General features: G+C 40.2%; 2 protein-coding genes across 2 annotated transcripts in view; both read right to left on the bottom strand.

The window, feature by feature from the left end:
• si:ch211-51h4.2 (uncharacterized) overlaps positions 1–2,681 on the bottom strand; it is a 107,974-nt gene extending 105,293 nt beyond the window's left edge. The window contains exons 1-3 of the mRNA XM_014216738.2: positions 2,510–2,681; positions 1,193–1,234; positions 251–324 (exon numbers count right to left, since the gene is read on the bottom strand). Of these exons, the coding sequence (XP_014072213.2) occupies positions 251–324; positions 1,193–1,234; positions 2,510–2,648 (255 nt within the window). The 5' untranslated portion in view covers positions 2,649–2,681. The remainder of the gene's footprint in view (positions 1–250; positions 325–1,192; positions 1,235–2,509) is intronic.
• An 873-nt stretch (positions 2,682–3,554) lies between these two features.
• naaladl2 (N-acetylated alpha-linked acidic dipeptidase like 2) overlaps positions 3,555–17,510 on the bottom strand; it is a 290,768-nt gene continuing 276,812 nt past the window's right edge. Inside the window, exons 12-14 of the mRNA XM_014216734.2 lie at positions 14,935–15,028; positions 9,757–9,955; positions 3,555–6,783 (exon numbers count right to left, since the gene is read on the bottom strand). Coding sequence (XP_014072209.1) covers positions 6,597–6,783; positions 9,757–9,955; positions 14,935–15,028 — 480 coding nt within the window. The 3' untranslated portion in view covers positions 3,555–6,596. The remainder of the gene's footprint in view (positions 6,784–9,756; positions 9,956–14,934; positions 15,029–17,510) is intronic.

The raw sequence follows: 17,510 nt of genomic DNA, 5'->3' as shown, positions 1-17,510 counted from the left end.
ACAATGACGGCCTACCCCAGCCAAACCTGGACGATGCTGTGCCGATTGTGCGCCGCACTATGGGACTCCCAATCACTGCCGGATGTGATACAGCCTGGATTTGAACCAGGGACTCTAGTGACGCCTCTTGCACTGAGATGTAGTCCCTTAGACCGCTGCACCACTCGGGAGCACTCATATACTACAATGGCGCTAAGCTAACACAGTACTTACGTGGCCATTATGTTCCAGTAAACAACATTAAACTCACCTGCACAAAGAAACCAATTATAAAGGAGACCAGGAAAGGCATGAGTCCTGCATGTGCTATTGTGACAGGAAGTCCTGCAATATAATGTACATAATTTCAGTTATAAAAGTACATAGTTACAAAAGTAATCATGAACAGTCTATAATTTATCACTGAAATCAGAATTTTTCATTTAGATATATTAAATTCAGTGGAGGCTGCTGAGGGGAGGATGGCTCATAATAATGGCTGGAATGGAGTTAATGGAATGACATAAAACACATGGAAACCATGTGTTGGATGAATTTGATGCCATTCCACTGATACCTCCCCAATTAAGGTGCCACCAACCTCCTGTGATAAAATTTGATTTGAATATGATTTTTATATATTTCATGCCCTACAGGTCATAAACCGCTGTATGAATAATTTCGCAAAAGACAATACGTTCTGTTCATAAATAGAATATGACTCTGGTACAACCAATGACTGTATATATGAATCATTCATTCCTATGTGAGGCCTCAATAGCGCATTGAAGCCAAATGAAGTCAGTTAAGATGGCGTCTCATGGAGACATAACATGCGTAGTTTGAGCTACTCCCGGAAGTGATGTTGCAGGCTAGCTCAGTTGTGCCCCCTCTCAATGAGTAACTCAAATTGAAGGCCAACCGAGGTACTGCAGGCTCCCATTAATTATCCTTTTATCTTCTTCGGTGTGTGATTTTCAAATAATTAGTTTAAGGATATACATCTGGTATATTAAAAGCAATTATTGGGACCATTATTCTCTAATAAACATTTTTTTATTTACACGAAGATTGACCACGAAATTTGACATTTTTCCATTCACTATAATTGGGATCCTGTTTTCTGCTAACAATACCTGCAGTACCACGGTCTGCCTTGAACATCCGTGGCAACAATGACAGAAGCAGACGTTCCCCCCTGAGTACAACTCACCTAAGATTCCAGTTCCCAGTATGGTTGCAATTGACATAAAATCTAGAAAAATGTGAGACAGAAACGTTACACACCGAATCCTAACTTGAGATAGCCAATATGTTCATAACTCTTCATGCAAACCTGCCATTGACATCAATACATGATTTACATGAATGTTTCATTCGTATTTAGAGTATTTGGCCAAACTCCTTTCATATTTACTTTAACAATAGGTGGGATTGACCCAACATGACAAACTATCATGCCCAATAAGGCAAGGGGCAAAACTACAAATTGTCTACCCTAGTGTCTTGTAAATAAACAAGCAGTTATAGACTATCTATTGACATGGTGCACAAGGTTGTTCATAAATATTTCAGATCCCGGTAGATAAAGGTATATTCATTACATCTAGCAGCACCTACTGGTGCATCCTGCCCTGGGCTATTCAATCCCTAGATGGGCTTGTGCAAACCTCTGGTTAGAAACTCATAACAGACGAGTTACAGAAATGCTTGCAGAACTTATTGTTGCAATAAATAAAAAAACTTACAACCGGATGGATATACAACATACATGTTAGAAACACTTGTGTAAATTATTTGGGGTCGTTCTTGGCCTGACATCCTTTTCATCAAACTGTTATTACTTTGTCATCATCACATCCTGTTTAATATTCTCACATCTACAATTTGGATTCACACATATGGTAGTTTATAACTACAAATGATGTGTTATCAGTCTTTTTATGTCCTTTTACTTTCAGCTGTTGTAAGTGCGACTTCAAAATGACACTCCCTGAAAGACAAGAAGCTTGAATACAATAAGAGCTGCATTTCCAAACCCACCATAATGGAGGTTTAAGCATTGGAATGATCTAATCTCAGTCAGTGTGTGTAAAATTGTGTTTCATATGTGTTTAATATTAATCTCTAAGGTTTTAGCTACAGTGACTGTAAAAATAAATAAAAAACGATTAGCTTTATGAATCGCCTTTGTTATGGTCCGTCTAGGCTTGCCTACGCATGATGAGGAGCCACGAAAACGTACTGAAATGGCCAGGAACAAGCTCTAGTGCGCATCAGCATCCAGTAGGGTTGTGCAGTGGCATGATGATTTCACAGACCAGCAGTACAATGTTTTTAGCGACTGCTTTCCTACATTTACCACAACCTATTTGACTGAGCGTACAAAGTGAAGTTTTAATTAGTGAAATGGACCAGGTGCATTCATGCTATTTAATTGTCTGTCGGCGTGGGGTGAAATTATCACGGAAAAACATCCTGTCGCGGTTTTCAACATCCATTCAAATGCTGTTTTTTGTCTGATACTCACAGCACTGCAGGTAAATTAATCTCAATTTCCAGGGTTTATCCTGGTTTTTCCGCGTAATTTTGATGGACATAGTCGTGACATGGCGCTCAGAAATGGGACATGGGCTTTGAAATATTTCTTCTGCGGCGGTCGCCATCATTTCGTCGTCCTTCTCCTACCAGTACTAAATCCACTGCACCTGGGATCAGAGCAGTGCTAAGCGCGTGCGCGGGGATGTTTGCTATCAGGCGCATCCATATGTAAATAGGACACCTTATTTGTGGTATAATTGAGACACGTTGATAAGGAATACGACATTACATTTACCAAGGCGGTCTAGTGGAGTATACACTGGGTGAAAATCCTAAAATTATAACGTCAATTAGGTAGGCTACATAGTTTACCACTTCCAATACCATGGACAGCGACGCCATATCGGATAATGCAATATTCGGTTAACACAGTGAAACTTCGCTTGGGGGAAGTTTCAGACCAATTCGGTGGTCTCTGGAGATCTTTCATTGAATTATGCTGCAAATTGTCATAAAAACCTTAATCGGTTAATTCCGTTTACATCAAATACATGAGCAGAAAGATAACGGATCATAAAGGTTACTTTTAAACCTCCCTTTTATTAGACTAGGGGAGTAAATTATAGCACATTTCATATAGAATATTTACAACATACTAAAAAACTTGTAATATCATACCAAGGGAGTTATCAATAGACGCAATGGACTTTTCCCAATACCAAACCATTGTAATAACCAATAATTGAGGAATTGTATAGTGTTAACGAAAATATTTCACAACTGTGATGAATGAATTCAGTTAATAATGCATAACACTAAAACTGAAACTGAACTATTTCCATGTAGATGTCAACCATTCCATGTATTCCTTCATTGGATAAACAGACTTACAGCCTACATAATAATACAACTAAGCACTTCCTCAAATTGCCATTTTCCTATAACACCTTTGATGATGGCAGTAATGTTTGGCAGTCATTTTCCCTGTCTTTAAAACTCTTTAACATATAAAATACTGTAAAAGAACAACAAGATCATGCCAATGTAGCGTTTATTGCATATGATACCAATGACATGGGGATTCAATACATGATAGTTCCTGCTTGACCAGCTATATTAAGAGATATTTAAAGAAACAAATCCCAAAGGAATTTCAAGTGGCCAAAACCCTGATACCTATTACTTAAGAGACTAGAGACATGATCACAATTTACAACAATATAAGACTGGGTAAACTCACAATCAAGATGCTTAGTGCAAATACATACAATATTCATGCCAGTCAATGCAGTATTTCATGCAACACATCATGCAACACATCTAACTTGTGTAATATTATATGATTGTACAAAGCATCACATAAATAACTGAACAATTGAAGACATTTGATATAGCCTATTTGAAGCTCATGGTCCAACTAAAACCTACTATATTTGGAGGTACAGCAAGTGCATAACAATCTGCCATTTCATACTACAGTGAATGATGGAGCTACTTCCATACTTACCATGCTTCCAGATAACTCATACCAAAGGCTTGTTGCTGTTACCTTATAAAAAACTTTTTTTATGTAACAAAAAAACATTCACCTGTTATAAAGGGCATTTTATATGCTACTATGCATGAACAATGTCAGCTTCTTAATGATAAAATAAATGAATACAAATCCTGTAGTAAAGTTATGTAATGGTCCTCCGAAGAAGTCCTCAGAAGATTATTAATTGACCAACTTGAAGGAATGAGACAACTGGCTTTTTATAATTTCTCATTATTTTCATGCCACTAAAAATGTAGTAGGCCTACTGTTGTTGAATTAATCCTAAACTAATAGGGTTGTATACAGCACACACTTAATTTTTGGTATCGAAATCAAACAGATTCCTCTATTCAAGCAAAATAACAATGTACACATGTACAATTGACATCAGCCTAAGAACCTTTCCTAAAGCATTCATGATTTTCAAATAAAGGCACGTACATAATTTAAAGCTTAGCTAATATTGTAGTCCCTGAATGAAGTGTTCCTAAATAGCCATTCCATTTCTTTTGAAAAGTTAAGTCAAGTACAATTGTTTTACAAAATATCATTAAACCCTTATTATGAATTCCAGTGACCTTTATATCACAAATTTGTAAAAACGTTATCAAAAACACAATCTCTAGTGCAAATGTCTTATAACGATGACAATAATGATGAAGGACAAAGGATTACATTGGCATAGGAGACTTTTGGGGACAGTTCCACTACCTTCAAAATCCACATTTATCCTTGAGATGGACACAACAGCATATCATAACCCTGCAATTAAGAAAATATCACTTAAACCCTCAAAAAATAAGCAAAAGAAATTACGTACATTGCAATATGCAGGTTGTCATTTATTGGTATGATTGATGTGCTGGAGGCAGCTCTGAAGGGTTGTCACTAGCTGGCACAGCCACAATGTAATAAAATCTGATTTTAAACCTAACCCTAACCACACTGCTAACCTTATGCCTAACTCTAGCCTTAAATTAAGACCAAAAAGTGATAAAAAAAAAAATGATAATAATTTGTACGATATAATATAGACAATCTTGACTTTGCCTCGAGCCCTTGTAGTGGAAATCGCTCAGCGCTGCCTCAAAGACAAGATTCATCCCAATGAATGTCAACGCTCATGCAAAAATAACACATGAAGAAGTCTACCATGAACAAAGCATAACAAATAAGTTAAGTCAAATAACAGCTACTGTAATACTACACATTTCATCATCAGTCCATCCTTACGGTATGTACAAATAGGGAAAGTGAGGTTTGTTTTGTAGACAACCACACTACTCTTGTCCATTGGTATTGCCATTGCTTCTATATCAAAGTATTGCAGAGACTTGCCTGTTTTTAATAACATTGATCATTGGAGGACTCCAAGTAATTCAGAGTTATTAGAAAAATACGGATATCACATTTCACTTTGGGTACGAGACATTATCAAAGATGAATTATTATTTTTCAATACATCAAAGTAGAAGAAAAAAAACATCCAATCAAAGCACACATCTGGTAGAGAGCACTTTACTGTGCTGGTTATTGGATTCAATCATATAGTGCATGAGACACTGAAAAATATAATCATACAAAATGCAGTTTTCAGGGACTTCAAATCAAAATCAAATCAAATTTAAGCATCCTTAAAGCCAGCTTGTGTCTGCAGTCAAGACGGTAATGCGTATGACTAGTATAAGAAGTATGGTTGAGCATGTCAACTGTCAAAACAGGCCATGTCACACCGCTGTCACTGTTTACCTCACCAATCATGCCTCTGTACATATAGCAAATTTCTCACACACTTACTATAATCCAAACATCATGTTCTCCTCTGCTCTGTCATAGATACACATTTGCCTTGCCTGTAGAAAATCACAAGGCACAATGAGAGCAGAACAGAGGGTTGCTGTGCTTTCAGCAGAACTAAGAGCATGGAATGGTGTCATACTGTATGTTTTGTTTGAATGTTTAGACAGAGGCAGAGATTGTCCAATAGTGCATATGAGCATAAACACATCCAGCTGGCCTTATAGTGTTTATCCACTCGTGTAAAAACATGCTGTAGTCAGTGACGCATTACTCACTTCAAAATGCATGTTTATCTATCAATCTCTGCGTGGTTGTGAATCGTTCTGTCTTGTAGATTTAGCTCACTCCTGTGTTCCAGTGCTTCTTCACGTTCTCAGTTTATACGTGCCTGCCTGTCTGGCGTTGTTCCAGACAGCCAGACAGACATGTATAAATGAGGCATTAGGACATCATGGATAGCCCAGCACTTTCATTGACAGCCAAAAGGATCTATAAGAAATCAACATTGCTTATTGAATGTTTCATAAACCTGAACACAGTAGGCGCTCAAGAAGAGTAGTGCAAGAAGGTGTCCCGGTCTCTTCATATTGCTTTAGTGTGATCTCTTTGTCAAAAAAAAATGTGCCACACTTCATTGTACAGAGTGAACTTAGGTATCTGAGACAAGTATGCAGATACCATTGGTCTAGGCAGTGCAGCCACACAGTGCCTCTAACCTTGGCTGATTGGATTCGTTGGGTCAATTTGTGTCATCTGGACTGTTTTCAAAGAGGTCAAGCCCACAGCGAATGAGTTTTTCAGCTGAATTGATGGCGTTTATTATCAGCGACAAAGACTTGTTTACAGCGTTGTGTTTTAGTGGATCCAGGGGGTACTTCAGTATGGAGAACTGGGGGACCTTCCCATTCAGACTGTACAACAGGTTCCTGGATCACAGGGGAACAAACAGACCACAGGTAAGTATTCACATTCACTAACTGCTGATTTTCCTGTAAAAAAACCAACCTCTTCATTAATAATACTTACTGTATAATTGCTTGACACTGTGAGAGATATTGTACATACAAAATGATCTTGTCACACCCTGTTTTCTGTCAAATATAGGTTACACAATACTGTTGGAAACACAAAACCTTCCCTGTCTATCTACCTGTTTCTCCATCTTTCACACATCCCCTTGGCCCCATCTGGACACAGTAGCAAGAATCAATCTAGTTTAGAATCTCAAAACTAAACAGCAGTCAGATACATTTCATGCTACAGGCCATGGTGTAGTCATTTGTAGGTAAAAAATGAGCCGCTTTTGGATCGTTCCTCTTCATGCATCTGAATCGCACATTGATTTCTTTGGAAACTGGCTGAACAGACCCTAAGCAAAATAAATAAGGCAATTCTTCATATGTAAACAGGTTAGCCTGCCATCATGACCTTCAGGCTTGAGTTTATACAGTGATTAAGCTCCTCTTTTCTGTGGATGAGAAACGCTTTTTAACTTTCAGGTCCTTTTGAGGCTGACTGAGGAATAATTAGAGAACCATTTTGTGTTCCCCTAAAAGGTATGGTTGAGCTTCATTCATGTGAATAAATTAGACTACCCCCACAGGGCCTAGGATAGGCTGTTGACTGAAGAGTGAACTACTGCACAGGGTCTCATGCAGAACTTGATCCATCTCTCAAGGCCACTCATGCTGCAGTGCCAAGGACAAACGAGTTCACTAAAGTTCTTATAACTTGTGTCTTTCTGAAATTTCAACATGATGTTGTAGTAATAAAAATGTGAACATCAATTGGTTCTCAATTTACATACATGCACCCACATACACATACACATACATAATATATTAGCCCTCAATACTATTTCTTGCCCTTGAGCAGGCGCTTACTTTTATACTGTAGGTCAAAGCAGTTTTGAAATGTAAGGCATTATTGTTGTCAGAAAGGCTGCATGGTGAAATCCCTCCAAGTGTAAGGATATCTAATATTGATCTCAAGTCCCTTGTAACACTGCATACTTTTTAAATGGAGAAAGAATTCTCCTGCACAACAGAACAAACTAGGTTTAACTACACTAGTCTGTTCCCCCGGTGTCAGTCACAGAACATCAATTCCTTGCTGACAGCATGAAGACGTTTGTTTTAGCCACTCTCTCAGGCCTTACAGAGTGCTTTTTAATGCCATCCATCTCCTCCGTCTCAGCCTGGTCAAATAATTCACAGCTGTCTCCAATGCCTCACAGTGCTTTGGGGGATACCAGATTGACAGTACAGTATTGTATGTATCAGTATCTGTTTCCTAGTAATCATAATTTAATAAGTCAGTCTGAACCGTGATCAAATCTTTGATTGCATTTGACAGGAATTGATTATTTACGAAACCTGAGGTGAGGAAGTTCAGCTCATCCTTTTCACTATGTGCTTCCTGGCATGCTGTTTCTGTTTCCTCTCCTCTAACTATTAGGAACACCACTCAGCTACGTTTCTCTCAGACAAAGGGCATGAATTCCCATTAGTGGTCTGGGTAATAAGTGTACACACAGCACAGTGGGGAAACAGAGGGGCCAGTCAGTTGGGACTAATTCCCAGCAGTAACAGGGTGTGTGCTCAGAGTGCAGTAATGACTAGATACTGGCTTGTAAGGGCCCAGAGCACCTGATCTATTTCATACACCTTGATCTAATTTAAATCTCATCACACCAGGATATGCTGATTACCATCTGATTACAATCACATGTCACTTTGACAACTGCAGTTTCTCGTGTGGTATACTCGGCGTCTGTACGAAGTAATTAAACAAACAACAACACGATTGGTGGGAGTCAGACAGGTTCAACACTCACAGGAAAAAAATATTGCATTTCCCATGGTCAGCACAGGGAATTGGGAATATGTATACTACATATCTATGTATGTTGATTAGTCACCTCTTGTTATAGCTCTGTGTCATGTAGCATCTCACCTGACCTATCATCCTCATGCAAATTACAGTAATGCCATGAACATTCTAATGCATCTGAAATCCTTCCCTCCACACACACCATGACCCGCCCATCAGCACAACAGCTCCCCTATCTACTGTACTGTATATGCTCCACCAATATAAATGTACTCCTGTGCAAGGCTCACGTCAAACCCAGCATCACCAAGTCTCCCAGCCCTGTCTCCAGCTTTAGAGGCAGTAGGAAGGAAGTCATTATACTGCCTTTTGTAGGATTAGACTGATCTAAAGCTAGTAAAACCACAGTGGTTAGCTCAGTTAATTACATTCAGACAAAACAAAGAAATAGACAAATGTAGATTGTGGCATGTACTGTAGATTTCTGAGAAAAGGATACTTCGTTATTAGGGAGCCAATTAAACAGCAATGTTTCTTGAGGATTATTGAACAGTTGAATTCAATTTTTGTGCTTTGGTTCTAATGGCAGCTTAGTGCAATTAGATGTGCATTCAAATTATAAAAACAAACATTACATTACACTACAACTGTGCTGGCTCTGAGGGAGGCATACCCATTCATGAAAAACTAGCTAGCTAAAGGTAATTATAGAGATTCACAGTGATGTGCAGTCGGTAATGTTCCTCGCTGGTCTTCCATTCAATAAGAAACAATGGTGCACACTCTAATCACACTCAATAGATGGGCTCCAGGTGGATTGAAAAGTGACTTCATAAAAAGTGTAAAATGTATAGTTCCCATGGTCACCATTATTGACTTAATTGACTGATCACATTTAATAGATCATGTTTAATGAATGCCACAAGGCATTTGAGAGCTTTGTAATTAGCTAGCATATTGTGCCCAGATTTTCAAAGCAGCTCACACTCTTCCTTCACAAAATGTCTTCAGGTAATAGAGGGATGGTATGCTAGCCTAGCACATACAGTACAATCTGCTCTACCTACCTGTAGACACCTGGAGGGGGCTGGGGGACCAAGAAGCTCTTCTCCAGGTCCCGGAGCACGTCGTTCAGCATGCGGACATGGGAGGGGTCCCTCTCTTTGGGGTCATTGGCTGGACGCATGGTCTCAGACTGGAGGAAGGCTGAGCTCTCTCTGAGGGAGGCAGCTGCTGCCAGCAGTCTGGGGGTCCTCAGGGGATCATCTATAGTACATCAACACAGACACAGGGCAGGGATTGGCTGTTACGGGTAAAAGGTGGAGGTGGATGATGTTTGGTTGGCTAAAATCTAAGAAACCTCTCTTACACTACTGCAACTACCTTCGATATCCTTATCCCTAGCCCAATCTCACCACTCAATTACAACAAAGTAAAACTAGTTCAGAACTATTTTCGATTCATTTTACTCTGCGCTTGTCACAAAATCAGATATGGATATGGGTCTGTTAGTCAGAGTCTTACAACAGCCAGAACCAATTGGACATTAAGGCAATGTCACTGCTTAGAGTCGACATATCAGTAGAACATTCAATTATTCAGTAGTAATTAAAGATTCATAAAAAAGCCCCCCCTGCCATGTATGTAGGGATACTCTAATTGAGTGTCACTAATTACAACTTATTCAGAGAATGATATGCTCATTAGAAAATAAAAACAAAGTGACACATTTACATGTGTCATTATGAATAAATTACATTTTGGTTAAATATGTGACCATATAGTGTTACATAATGACCGTCAGGTTAGATTGCACTGCTCACCATTTATGAGTTACATTCATACTACAGTGGGGGGGAAAAGTATTTGATCCCCTGCTGATTTTGTTCGTTTGCCCACTTACAAAGAAATGATCAGTCTATAATTTTAATGGTAGGTTTATATGAACAGTGAGAGACAGAATAACAACAACAAAAAATCCAGAAAAACGCATGTCAAAAATGTTATAAAATGATTTGCATTTTAATGAGGGAAATAAGTATTTGACCCCTCTGCAAAACATGACTTAGTACTTGGTGGCAAAACCCTTGTTGTCAATCACAGAGGTCAGACGTTTCTTGTAGTTGGCCACCAGGTTTGCACACATCTCAGGAGGGATTTTGTCCCACTCCTCTTTGCAGATCTTCTCCAAGTCATTAAGGTTTCAAGGCTGACGTTTGGCAACTTGAACCTTCATCTCCCTCCACAGATTTTCTATGGGATTAAGGTCTGGAGACTGGCTAGGCCACTCCAGGACCTTAATGTGCTTCTTCTTGAGCCACTCCTTTGTTGCCTTGGCCGTGTTTTCGGTCATTGTCATGCTGGAATACCCATCCACGACCCATTTTCAATGCCCTGGCTGAGGGAAGGAGGTTCTCACCCAAGATTTGACAGTACATGGCCCCGTCAAATGATGCGGTGAAGTTGTCCTGTCCCCTTAGCAGAAAAACATCCCCAAAGCATAATGTTTCCACCTCCATGTTTGACGGTGGAGATGGTGTTCTTGGGGTCATAGGCAGCATTCCTCCTCATCCAAACACGGCGAGTTGAGTTGATGCCAAAGAGCTCCATTTTGGTCTCATCTGACCACAACAATTTCACCAGTTGTCCTCTGAATCATTCAGATGTTCATTGGCAAACTTCATACGGGCATGTATATGTATTCTTGAGCAGGGGGACCTTGCGGGCGCTGCAGGATTTCAGTCCTTCACGGCGTAGTGTGTTACCAATTGTTTTCTTGGTGACTGTGGTCCCAGCTGCCTTGAGATCATTGACAAGATCCTCCCGTGTAGTTCTGGGCTGATTCCTCACCGTTCTCATGATCATTGCAACTCCACGAGGTGAGATCTTGCATGGAGCCCCAGGCCGAGGGATATTGACAGTTCTTTTGTGTTTCTTCCATTTGCGAATAATCGCACCAAATGTTGTCACCTTCTCACCAAGCTGCTTGGCGATGGTCTTGTAGCCCATTCCAGCCTTGTGTAGGTCTACAATCTTGTCCCTGACATCCTTGGAGAGCTCTTTGGTCTTGGCCATGGTGGAGAGTTTGGAATCTGATTGATTGATTGTTTCTGTGGACAGGTGCCTTTTATACAGGTAACAAGCTGCGGTTAGGAGCACTCCCTTTAAAAGTGTGCTCCTGATCTCAGCTCATTACCTGTATAAAAGACACCTGGGAGCCAGAAATCTTTCTGATTGAGAGGGGGTCAAATACTTATTTCCCTCATTAAAATGCAAATCAATTTATAACATTTTTGACATGCGTTTTTCTGATTTTTTTTGTTGTTATTCTGTCTCTCACTGTTCAAATAAACCTAACATTAAAATTATAGACTGATCATTTCTTTGTCAGTGGGCAAACATACAAAATCAGCAGGGGATCAAATACTTTTTCCCCCCACTGTATATGAACAGCATGACATGGCTGCTTCTTAGGCATTAAATTATAGACTTCCAAAAATGCACTGTCCTCGGCTGTCACCTGTACAGACACGTTTCTCTTGCTCTGTTTTTAAATCATGTCAACAACATTTGTGGATGGCTGAAAAATTGATGTGCCGATTATTACATTCAAATGAATTGGTTTGTCCCTTACACAGAAACATATTTGTTATAAAAATGTTCACCTCAATATTTCTGTAACACATATGAAATATCAGGTTAACATTTGTTGTTTCACCACTATATGCATGAATCCTAGTCAAGCACTAGAGAGAAAAACATGGGAAATATCAATGTCACAACATGTCTAAATAGTGTTTGCTAATAAGCTAGTCGCCACATCGAAAGTTTTCCGTTCCATTATGCGTAAGTGAAAATAACCTTGACTGTGGCCGTGTGCTGCATGCTTATATGTGGCTCCGTTAAAGCCTGCTTTTTCTCCATTTCACTTCTCTTTGGTGTTTGTTAGATGAGAGCAAGGCTGGGGCATGGCATTGAGTGGGAGAGTCACAGGAGAATATGTACACCATGCAACTACTCAGGGAATAAAGGAGAGAAAAGACAGGATAAAAATATCCAAAGAAAGCTGTTCCCTTCTACAAATGTAAATGTCTTTCTCCCTACTGAGGGAATAGGAGTTATGAAATATGTGGGAGGATTGCTGTAATCTATCACACATTCTGACACGGAGGGACGTGGAGAGACGATTGTGTTGGCATAGACCCTGCCGAGATTTGATGGAGAGATCTAAACACAACTCAGGAAGCCACCTTTAAAAATGTTTGGCACACACGCATACACACACACACACGCACGCACGCACAAATGCACGCACACACATACACACACACACACATACCATTTTTTCCTTTTCCAGAACTGATTGGCTTCAAAGTGCAGCTACTGTACTTCTGAAAAAATGCAAGTTACCAAATCGTTCATTTTGAATAAAAAGTGAACAAAAGATTTTAAAGGTTTCAATTAGCCTTGCCTGTTTGATCTCAGACAATCCATTACTCCTCCTCATGAATAGTGCAATTTTATGTGGTGTCTGAAAATCCATTTACTGTTCCAATCCCAAAACAGCATGAGGCTGGGCTAAAATCCAGGGATCAACCCAGAAACCTAAAATTATTTATTTACCTCTCTCCCATCTTACTTCTTTATTTTTAACCACAAAGATAAAAGCATTCTATATTTAATTCAACCTGTTTGCGACTGGGCTTCTAAAGGCATTAGTTCCCTGACCCTGCGACGGGAGAGACCACGGCCAGGTAATCATTCCATCTCAATCACAGAGCCGCCTCGTTTGTGGACATTAGTCTTGGATAAAGAAGCGGAACCGCAGTGCTTCCCACAATGAGGCATCATGAGTAAGTTATACATATCAGTGTTTCACTGTCTTAGCAGCTGTCTGCAATGCAGAGTGAATTGCGAGATAGAAACCTCATTTGTGGTTTAAATGCTTATTGGCCATGATGAAGACCCACTGTATCAACAGATTCTCTACAGTACCATGGCTGTATGAGCACCACATGTATGAGCACTGTATGAACACCACAAAATGTTAACTCAGTGTAAAATGGTACCTTCAATCAAATACAGAATGACAAAAATATGGAAAATTAAGCGTTATACCTTTTGTGTGAAATTATTACAATAACGGAAACTACCTTAAAGTAATCAAATATTTGAAACCAATGATACAGCATTTCTAATCATACACGGTGCACCACCTGTGTGTAATTCAGTAGACAGTGACTATGCAGAGCAATGGGAATATGGTTGAGCTGATATATAACTACTAGGACACAGTTTTATGGACACTGAGCCAGGAGAGACAAGATTATGTGGTGATTATGCACCTCACCTGTCCTACGCTCGCTCTCTCTGCATGAATATTTAACATTACAACCAAATTACACCTCTGATGCACAAGGTCAAGATGAGGGTAGGAAGTCCCATTTATCAGTTACCTCTAAAAGTCCATGAGAGGTGACAGTAAAGTAAACCAAAGAGGTCTGTAAGTCTGCATTATCATTAATTGCTTTTAAAGTATAGGCTATATCCAATTCTAACTTTCTTTAAAAATACATTGAGCCTTTGGGAGGGAGGGCGGGAGGGAGGGAGTGAAAACCCAAGCTATTGGATTGTTTGATGAAGTAGTGGTGAGATGAAATACCCCTTCCTGGCTTTGTCAAATGTTCATTCTCATCCTGTGTGACATAACAGAACTCAGGTCTGAGACGAAAGAGGCAGTCGAGTCCAAGGCTAGCGAAAAGAAAGATGACCCAGCCAGGATTTAAATTTTACAAATGCAAAAATCAAGGTCACTTGGCATTGGACTCATGAGGCGTGATAGAGGCGATCGATATGTCCACCTAAACAGATGATCTGCCTCTAAATCATTCTTATGGGAGAGAGAGAGAGAGAGAGAGAGAAGGAGAGAGAGAAGGAGGGAGAGGGGGACCTGCTGTGGCCTGGTGCTGGCTGGCTGGGTGGGTGGACTGCAGATATGAGTTATGTCACTGCATAGACCCACGTGGCTCAGAAAACAACCAGAGCACCAATAGATGCTTCATTCACTTCACTCCGATGTGGGTATTGCACAATAGTTACATTGTTCATTGTTGTTTTGTCATGCATGTTTGATTCAGTCGAAGATAATAACATAGTAGTACAAATTCAATGATGGCTGAAAAAGTCCTTCATTCATGCAATATCATGAAACGCCAAAGGATAGAATAAACAAGATTGTGTCTTACCTTTGAGTTTATTCTGAACATCCAGGGCGATATCAAGAGGATAGAATGGAAGTACTGGATCATTGACGAGTCGAAGAATGACCTCTGCTGTCATCTAAATAAACAGCAGAACACAGTTTAAAGCCTGTAGTACTGGATGCAAACACAGTTAAATGTGTTACAAATGACTACTTGAGTGAATCCCATGCTGAATAGTACTCATAAAATAATAAAGTATGTTGTTGTTGTATTTGTTGTTGTTGTTGTTGTTGTTTTACTCCCTGCAAGAAACAGTGCGCTCATCAATGCACTGAACCACAACTGTTAGTTCAGTTATATCCTTTACCAGCTTTAGACTGCCATTGCCAATCGACTCAATGATTTGGTTCCACTCTCAGTTGGTAGCTTTCTAAGCCCTCTGCATTGGATGCAACAAGGCAACACATTGTTCCATATCTTGCTCCATATCTAGACAGAATTCAATACTCGCACAGCTGACCACCCTATCTAATCAACCTTTACTGAGCAACGCATATCCCACGGTGTATTACATAGACTGATATCAGAGGTGCACTCAGTCAGTCAGTCAGCATTCTGCATGTAGTCCATTGGTTGACCCATTCCAGCAGAATGCAGGGAATGAGAAAAGGTCACTTATCAGCAGTGTTTCTTCCGCCTGACCTACTCTGGCCTTAGCAGAGAAAAGCAATTGGCCCGCTTCTTTGTGAGGAGTCTGTTAGACGCTGACCCCAGTTAGTGTGCTCAGTGACATAGACACCTGTGATGGGTGCTGAGGGTTACTGTTTCCCCCGGCCAGCCCCCAGGGTCACCCAGGCTGGGGACAGCCAGGCCACTGGCCCCCTCTCTATGGGTGGTCCATAGACCCAGGCTGGACACCACAGACCTCTGTCTTCAGTCCACATTACTGGTGATAACTAGGGGCTGGACACACTCCCCACTCTGGGCTGGACCTCTGGAACATGACTGTGGGACATAGAAGATTGGAAGCTGTAGCTAAACACAATGTGTTTACATTTGAGCTACTAGACTATTGTTGAACAATTGTTGTAAAGAAAATCTCAAATGACACTTGTATTTTACTACTGTATACTACCCAGGTTGGTGTTTTAACATTCTAGTCGAGTATTCCTATTTTATAGCACTTTTCTGGTGTTTATTAAATCACCTACAGTGTAAGTTCTGTAGGCTGCTGGGAAATCAATCACAGAGGGAAAAGATTAGACCATTGATTTGAGTGAAGTGAGTAATAAGCATACATCAAGCCTGTTTAATGTTCCAGACAGAAAAGACCACTGATTTCTAATTTATGGCCTTGTTTTTGGATCCTCACTCTACGGATGGCAGAACAAAAGCATACAACATAAAGAAGGGAAAAGAAAGGTGAAGGAACAAAATATGACAATGTGAAGGTCCTGGAAGACAGCAGACCAAACCAGCTGGTTACATGTCCATTCCTTTCCACCAGACTTTCAGAAAAGTGAAATACACTAGTGCGTGACTTCATTATTCTTCCACATTAATATTTTGGGGTAGGTTGGTGATTATACAGTATTTGAAAACAGAGAGAATTTCAAATTCTTTCCCAAAATAAAAAAAAACAGCCTAACTTATTCATTGGAATGCTAACATCAGTGATGCAGGCAGTCTGGAATGATATTTTATAGGCTTAGCATCCAATGATCCCATATTGGCCCCAAAATATCATTACTAAATATGAATGTCAATCACAGACCAGTTGAATGCTCTAAATTTCCTTCCTAAAATGTAGATATAAGTTGAAATCCCAATTAGGTCCACTTCATTTGACCAAACTTTATTATTGTATTTGCACCAGGTTAACACTGCGGCCTGTCCTTTCCACTCTCCTGCCTCCCTCTGAGTCTCCCCTCCAGCGCTGAGTGAGATTGCTTACCTGCCCCTGAGAAGCTGTCAGTTTGTCTGTACTGGGGGTTTTAAATCCTGCCTACCTTTCTCTCCGGGACATGGCCAGGCACTGCAGGGCTTTGTGGGGGAATATATTTGTGTACATTACAGAGTAGGAGAAAGAGGTGGAGGAGGCCAGGCAGAGGGAGGAAGCACACTGTGGTTATTGACAGCAGAGGGCTCCCTAGGAGAAGCTTGCAGAGGACCATGCTAATTCACAGCAGAGGAGACAGGACCAATAAAGCTCAGAGCTCAGCTACATACTGTTGAGGACGTTTGTCTCTAGTGCTGTGTTAACCCATTTCAGGGGTCAACCCACACATCACGGTCAGACAGATGAGTACTACTGCGTGTGTCGTCTTATTTAAAATCAGTCACTGCTGACCGCAAACAATGTTTGTACTGATCAGTGTCAGCTGAGAGAATAGGTTGTAATTCCTGACTCATTGGCCTAGTTACCAAAGAGCTTAACTGGTGACTGAAATCCAGTGCATTCTCTGAATAAAACATTAAAACTGAATGATGTAACACTGCATACTGGCACATAATTATAAAACATGAGCATGTATAGTGGTAAAATACCAGTTTCTTTGGCTCACCACCATACACAAAGACACACCTCACTTCCCTTGTTTCTCAGCCCAGCCAATACC

This window comes from Salmo salar, chromosome ssa10 (genome assembly GCF_905237065.1).
Source record: "Salmo salar chromosome ssa10, Ssal_v3.1, whole genome shotgun sequence".
Taxonomy (NCBI): domain Eukaryota; kingdom Metazoa; phylum Chordata; class Actinopteri; order Salmoniformes; family Salmonidae; genus Salmo; species Salmo salar.
The sequence above is the reverse complement of the archived record's forward strand: the minus strand, read 5'-3'. Positions and strand labels throughout refer to the sequence as shown.